General features: G+C 43.4%; 1 protein-coding gene and 1 pseudogene across 1 annotated transcript in view; both read left to right on the top strand.

Moving 5' to 3' along the window:
- Positions 1-1,329: 1,329 nt before the first annotated feature.
- The window catches only part of CCDC110 (coiled-coil domain containing 110), a 24,706-nt gene continuing 18,128 nt past the window's right edge, over positions 1,330-7,907 (top strand). The window contains 2 exon segments of the mRNA XM_006834440.1: positions 1,330-1,345; positions 1,739-1,840. Of these exon segments, the coding sequence (XP_006834503.1) occupies positions 1,330-1,345; positions 1,739-1,840 (118 nt within the window).
- Positions 2,288-7,907, top strand: part of LOC102818689 — a 6,886-nt pseudogene continuing 1,266 nt past the window's right edge.

The following is a 7,907-nucleotide window of genomic DNA, read 5'->3' as shown; positions in this document are numbered from 1 at the left end:
TTTATAATTGTCATTGTTGAAAAATAAAGACTATGTACTCATTTAAAAGGAGCTCTGGTAGCGTAATGGTTACTAATTGGGCTGCTAACCTTAAGGTCAGCAGTTCGAACCTACCAGCTGTTTCGCGGGAGAAAGATGAGACTTTCTGCTCCCGTAAAGATGTACAGCCTCAGAAACCCTGTACAGGGTCGCTATGAATCGGAACGGACTCCACAGCACACCACCACCACTCATTTAAAACTCTTCCCTAAGGACGCCATGGCTGTGGCTAGGTCAACCAGATCTTGTTTGAACGTGCTCCAGATTCCATCTCAAAAAGAATTCATAATCAGCATGATTTGATGAATGAAGACTATTGCTTCTAAGACCACTTTTGTGTTTATATATTTTTGTTGTTGTTGTTGTTGTTATGTGCCGTGGAGTCGGTTCCAACCCAGAGCGACCCTGTACAGGGTTTCCGAGGCTGTAAATCTTTACGGGAGCAGAAAGCCTCATCTTTCTCCCGCGGAACAGCTGGTAGTTTCGAACTGCTGACCTTAAGGTTCGCAGCCCTATCCGTAGCCACTAGGCTATATTTTTATGTACTATTAATTGAAATTCAGTTGTTACAGAAGGTATTTTTAACCACAAAAAACAAAAGTCATTTTTAAAAGCGTATTTGTCACAATGGTGTGAAGACGGAGTGGTATGGCCCTATAGTATAAGCAGTTGACTGCTAACCCAAGATCGGCGGTTGGAACTCACCAGGGTTGCAATGAGTCGGAACCAGACAACAATTGGTCACAACATTGGTCTTGGGCCATTTAAATTCCAAAACACTGAAACTACTCTGAAGGACCAAATGGAATAAAAAATAACAAAGAACAGCAAGCAAAGAATGAAATCCACGGAATTTAAAACAAAAGGGATTTTTGCCTGGTTGTTTGCCTGTCCTCAAGCATTCCCTTTTCTCTAAACAACTTAGTCTAACAGGTGTTGTCCTGAATCAGAGCAAGAGAGATTCTGGAGGGTTAGGCGGGAGGGAACTAAAATATGCCGAAGTAGATTCTCTTTAGAAGTTTAGTCCTTCACAGTAAGTAGGCCTTGTTTCTCACTCAATTGTCCCAGGCTGTCTCCCGAGCTAATCCCACCCACACCCTGATCCCAGAGCACAACTCCCTCCTCCTACACTTCCCCACCCCCTTCGAATCCTCACGTGCGAAGGAGTGGCGGGTGAGGGCGCTGCGCCCTGGCCACCCCGTTACCAAGCAACGGGATGCCCGGACGTGGAGCAACTGAGCGGAATGCGTGGGAGAAGGCAGTTGGGAAGAGCGATTTTAGGCACCAGAAATGAGCCCTGGTAAGAGCTGGAGCTGGCCTGTACCTAGACTGGGAGCTGTAAGAGTGGAGGGGTAGTGGGGAGCAGAGCCGCCCCGGGCACCTTGACCTCTACATTTCAGCGATTACTCAAGACACAAGTGGATTGAGGATCTTCTTAACTAACCTCACATCCTTTTCATGGCCTTATTCTCCACCCCCTTCCACTGTCACCCCTCCTAATAACACCGCCCCACACACGGTTACTACTTCAAGACGCAGCACTCCCATCCCTGCTGCCACCTCTGCTGCGTGGCCCCAGCGCGCCCTCCTGTGGCCACTTAGGGCGTCCATGTCCAGAATCTTCATCCCCACCTCCTCGAGGTTCCCCACCCCTTCTCCCAATAAAATCAAAAGCGAATTCACGGTTCTGTTACAGAAGGGCATCTTGAGGAAGACAATGAAGTTGACTCCGTTCTCCTTTCGGCGTCCAAGATCCTAAATTCTGCTGAGGGGATAAAAGAACGTAGTAGCAATGAAACAGGTAAACTCACTAAGGCCTAGAGAGATGTTTCTACTTTATACTACAGGTAACTGACACAAAAGGTGTGTTTCCTGCTCATAGTTACTCCCAATAACTCTTATCATTATGCTGATAATACTCAGGGGGAGGGTGCAGTGGTACTTCCGTGGCATAATTTTCGCCTACCATACAAGAGACATGGTTTCCATTCCTGGACAATAAATCTCATACTCAATCACCACCTTCTGTCTGGATGCCTGTGGGTTTCTATGATGTTCAGCAGGTTTCAATGGAGTTTCCAGAGTAAGACAAATGAGGAAGAAAGTTCTAGCAATCTATTTCTGAATACCAGCCAGTGTAACCCTTATGGATCACAACAAGTCTGATTCCCAACCTTTCAGGGGAATGGTACAGGACTGGGCAACTTTTCTTTTTTTTGTGCATTGACATGTCATGTGTCAGACTAACATGATCACAGGTAACAATAACAAGGGTAGTTAAAACGTACTACACTCCTTCTTTTTGCCAGACATTATTCTATCCACTTAAATATATCAACTCATTTTATCCTCACAACCTTATCAAGTGAGAACATAACCTCAGTTTTACAAATGAGGAGACTGAGGCACAGAGAGGTTAACAAACACCCCCAAATCACACAACTAGCAAGTGAGAGAGCTGGGATTCATCAGAATGCCTCCAGAGTCTAGACCTTAACCAATCTACTCTACTAGAATATGACAACTGAATACTACCTAAGAACTGTTGATTATTTTGGACAAACACTAAAAAAGATATATAATTCTTTTAAGGAAGCAATTTTTATGGTAAATGTTTGTGGACTACCGAATATTGTAGCAGTCGGGTGAGGGGGAGCAAGGAAATGTTTGAAATTATCAAATAACTAATTGCCAAGCTTCACATAAACCATAAATAGGAAACATGGGTGGGAATACCCAGCTAGGTCCCAGAGAACCTGAGAACCCTGAAGTTGGGGCCTCACTTCCCAGAGAGGAATAGAAGTTGCACCTTTCATGGTATGCTAGGGTAGGAGCAGAGCACATAGGGGACCCCCAGTTGTTCATAATCCATGTACGGAATATGGGTACTCAAGATACAAAGACACTGAGAGAAGTGATGAGCCAGGAGAGCCCGGAGATCTGCACCTTCATAAAGCTGTCATCTTTGCAAATACCTTGGCATGGGTCCTAAAAGATACCAGAGCAGCCACACTTCAGTGGACATCAGGACAGCATGTCCAGTGATTACTCAGCAGCACAGTGGAGTGAACACGAACAGAGGACAGCACACTGACCAACCTTGTCTCTCCTCTGTCCCCACCTGTCACGAGAATACAGAAGCTTCCCTGTGCACTATGGAAGGTAGGGGAGGGCCTGAAGAGCAATAAAGAGCCCTCAGAGAGAGTTTAGACTTTGAGTTGCCTCAATATTTATGTCAACATTTAAAATCAGAAGACACTGAGGTACCTGAATATGTTTTCTAAACATGACTGAACTTTGGAACTCTGGAGAAAAAGACTAGAATTTGTAGAAAATAAACTTACATACAAACATAGCATATTTTTGTTTAAGAGTTGTTTGTTCTTGCTGTAGTATAGTGGTTATAAAGTTCAAGGTCTGGAATGAGATAGTTATTCTAGTTCACGTACTATCAAGAATGGCAATATGTTCCTGCCTTCCATTAATGGTGAAATAAAAGTGTGACTTTGCTTCCACACTTGTTTCTGTTCTTCTAACTGCACACCGGGAGTCCTTGTATAGCGCTGCAGGTTAATGTGCTATATGAACTGCAAGGTCAGCTTGAACCTCAAGCGGTTCAAGCTCACCAGCTGCTCCTCAGAAACCCTATCTATACAGGGTCGCTATGGGTCGGAACCAACGTGACAGCATTTCACAACAACAACTGCACATCAGGAAGCCCTGATGGTGCAAAGGTTAAGCCTCAGCTGCTAACCAAAACGTTGGTCCTTCAAACCCACCAGCCACTCTGCGGAGGAAAAGACCTGGAGATTGCTCCCATAAACGTTAAACTCACTGCCATTTTGTTGACTCTGACTCATATCAACCTCTCATAAGGTTGCTGAAGTTGTAAGTCTTTATGGAAGTAAAAAGTCTCATCTTTCTCCAGAGGAGCTGGTGGGTTTGAACTACTGACCTTGCATTTAGCAAGTCTACTGCTTATACTACAGTGACCCCATGATAGCCTAGGAAACTCTATGGGGCAGTTCTACTCAGACCTATTAGCATATAGGAGTTGAAATGAACACAATAGCACACAACAAGTACAAATCATTGTAAGCAATTGTTCCATTCCCTAAGTACTAAACCAACATTGTTGTTGTTAAGTACCATCAGGTTGGTTCGGATTCATAGCGGCCCTATGAGTATAGGGTTTTTAAGGAACAGCTGGTGAGTTTGAAACGCTGACCTTATGGTTGCTGTTGTTGCTACGTGCCCTTGAGTCAGTACCGACTCACAGTGACCCCTATGCACAACAGAACAAAACACTGCCTGGTCCTGGACAACCTCACAATTGTTGCCATGCTTGAGCCCATTGATGCTGCCACTTTGCCAATGCATCTTGCTGGGAATCTTCCTCTTTTTCTCTGACCCTCCACCTTACCAAACATGATGATATCCTTCTCCAATGACTGGTCCCTCCTATAATATGTCCAAAGTATGAGAGACAAAGTTTGGCCATCCTGGCCTCCAGGGAGCACTCTGACTGAACTTCTTCCAACACAGATCTGTTGGTTCTTTTGACAGCCCATGGCACTTTCAATATTCTCCTCCAACACCATAAAAGGCATCACTTCTTCTACGGTCTTCCTAATTCACTATCCAGCTTTCACATGCATATGAAGTTACTGAAAATACCATGGCTTGGGTCAGGTGCACCTTAGTCCCCAAGCTGACATGTTTGCTCTTCAACACTTTAAAACGGTCTTGTGCAGCAGATTTGCTTAATGCAATACATCATCTGATTTCTTGACTGCTGATTCCATGAGTGTGGATAGTTGATCCAAGAAGAATGAAGTCCTTGACAACTTCAATCTTCTCTCTGTTGATAAGAGTGCTGTTTATTGGTCCAGAGGTGAGGATTTTTGTTTTCTTTACATTGAGATGCAATCCATACCGAATGCTGTGCTCTTTGATCTTCATCAGTAAGTATTTTAAGTCCTCTTAACTTTCAGCAAGTAAGGTTGTATTCATCTACATATCACAAGTTCTTGATGAGTCTTCCTCCAATCCTAATGCCATGTTTTTCTTCATAGAACCCAGCTTCTTGGATTATTTGCTCAGCATACATGTTGAATACGTAAGGTGAAAGACTACAACCCTGTCACACACCTTTTAATTTTAAAACATTCAACGTTCCCATGTTCTGTTCAAACAACTGCCTCTTGGTCCATATACAGATTCCTCATGAGCACAATTAAGTGTTCTGAAATACTCATACTTCTTAATCTTGTCCATAGCTTGCCATGATCCACACAATCAAAAGCCTTTGCATAGTCAATAAAGCACAGGTAAGCATCTTTCTAATATTCTCTGCTTTCAGCCAAGATCATCTGACACCAGCAATGATATCCCTCATTCCACGGCCTCTTCTGAATCTGGCTTGAACCTCTGGAATTTCTCTGTCAATGTATGCTTGCAGACGTTTCTGTATTACCTTTAGTAACACTTTACTCGCATGTGATAAAAAAGATATTGTCCAATGATTTCTGCATTCCGTTGGGTAACCTCTCTTTAGAATAGGCACAAATGCAGATCTCTTCCAATCAGTCACCCAGACACTTGTCTTCAAATTTCTTGGTATAGATGAATGAGTGTCTCCTGTGCCACCTCACTTTCTTGAAAGATTTCAATTTTTATTCCATCGATTCCTGGTGCCTTGTTCTTTGCCAATTCCTTCAATGCACCTTCGCCTTCTTCCTTCAGTATCATTGGCTTTTTTTTTTTTTTTAATAAAATAGTTTATTGTGAATTATGTGATACTTTACATGGGAGAACATTAGCTTTATATTCATCCTATCATATATCATTTCACTGCTATAGTTACAATCCCCTCCATGCATCATCAACCAACCTGCAAGCCTGCGCCTTGGTCATCAGCACACAGCCTATCTCCCTCTCTGGGCCAGGAGTCCCCAGCCGTTCCCTTTCTCCACATCATCAGCTCTGCCTCCATCTCTGGCATCACTGTTTCTCTAGGTAGGGTCCCGCATTCAGCTCTTCTCCCTTGATGGTCCCAGGGACCTCAACTCCTCCTGTACTGCAAAGTCAACCACTCTGCTCATTTTGCTATATAATGTCTACCTTTACATTCCCAACCTTCACAGTCAGTCCTGATAGCAATTATTCACTATTGTGCCACATAAGTGCCATCCCCATCTCCTTTCATCAGCCCCACCCAGACAGATTGAATACTACTCAGTGGAGATTCTACTTTCCTCCATGCCTTCTGGATCTAGGCTTCCCCTTGAACGCTTGTAAGCCAATAACTTCTTGTCCAAGTTGCCCATCCCTGTCTACCCTGTGTATTAAGGTGGTGGGAATGATCCTTGCTGTTAAGATTTGTTCCCTCTTTTGTGCTACTACATCCATAGGTGTAGGTCAATTTAATCAAATTGTATCAGGTTACACTTTTTTTCCTCTTCTTTCTTCTTCTAGTTGAGCTCTGATCATCCAGTCATTGAAGATAGGTCAAGTGAGTATTATCTGCTAATGTGGGTGTTCTTGTGCATGTGCCCTCACTTCTTATCCACTGGATGCTTTACTCTCCACTCCAGTCCAGTGGCTATGTCACTGACTCTGGGCCCAGGAGTCCCCAGGTCTTGCCACACTGCTGGCCAACCAGGTCTCTGCCCGGGGTTCACAGGAGTCTATTGAATGTGGTAGGGCTTAGCTTGCTGCTTCATTGCTGTTTTTCCCTTATCAGTGACCAACATAGTCACTCACCAGTCAGAGGGCATGTCTGCTTGTGTATTCCCATTGAGTCTTAGTCTTGGAAGGGGGTTTGCCCTGAGGGGACCCGACCACTTGCCTTGATGTCTCCTGGGCGAGCAACTTGCTTGTTCTTGTAGTAGTACCATTGGCTCTTGATCATATGCTACCTCTTGAAGTGGTTGAACATCAACCATTTCCTTTTGGTACCATGATTATGTATTCTTTCCATCTTCTTTTGATGCTTTCTGCTAACCTTGTGGTTAGCCCCTTTCCTTATTGAAATTGGTATGTGAGAAACACTTTCACTCAAATATTTTTTCAGAGTATTTGTCTTACCACTGTTCTACGCAAACCTTCATTCATTCATTCATTTAACAAGTATTTTGAGCACCTGCTGTGTGTCAAATACTGTTCTAGATGCTAAGATTCAACAATGAAGAAATCCACAAAAACTCTGCACCTTGCTTTGTAATGAATGAACAAAGAATATTGTATGTATGGTAGGAATAAATAAGGGAAAAAAGGCAAGGAATGGATATAGGGATGGTCTGAGGTAGGTAGGGGGTGGGCAGATTTAAACAGGTTGGTAGGAAAACACCTTACTTGGCAGATCATATCTGGACACAGATCAGAAAGAGGTTAAGGAGTAATTAGTGCAGATTTCCAGGAAAAGAGCATTCCAGACAGAGGGGACAACTGCAAAGTCCCTGAAGAGGTCTGACATTTTTAGAACAGCTGGGATCAACTCAATAGCGTTGGTTTATTTTGTTGCTGCTGTTGTTGTTGTTGTTTTAGTTAGTGTGAATGGAGCAGAATGAGTAAGGAGTTGAATTCAGAAAGAAAAATAGAAGGGAACTTTGTTGGTCCGTGTGGGATTTGGGGTTTTACTTTGACTAAAATAGGGAGCATTGGAGAGTTTGAGCAGCCTTCTGTTCCATCAACCTCAGCTGGAAAGTTTTTATTTACTGAATCATCATTACATTGATAACACTGTTGCCTCTGCAACAAGGATTGTTGTTGTTAAGTGCTGTGGAGTTGGTTCCAACTCATAGCGACCCTGTACAGGGTTTCTGAGGCTGTAAATCTTTACAGGAGCAGAAAGCCTCATCTTTCTC

The sequence above is a fragment of the Chrysochloris asiatica genome, unplaced genomic scaffold, assembly GCF_000296735.1.
Source record: "Chrysochloris asiatica unplaced genomic scaffold, ChrAsi1.0 scaffold00011, whole genome shotgun sequence".
In the NCBI taxonomy this organism is placed as follows: domain Eukaryota; kingdom Metazoa; phylum Chordata; class Mammalia; order Afrosoricida; family Chrysochloridae; genus Chrysochloris; species Chrysochloris asiatica.
The sequence above is the reverse complement of the archived record's forward strand: the minus strand, read 5'-3'. Positions and strand labels throughout refer to the sequence as shown.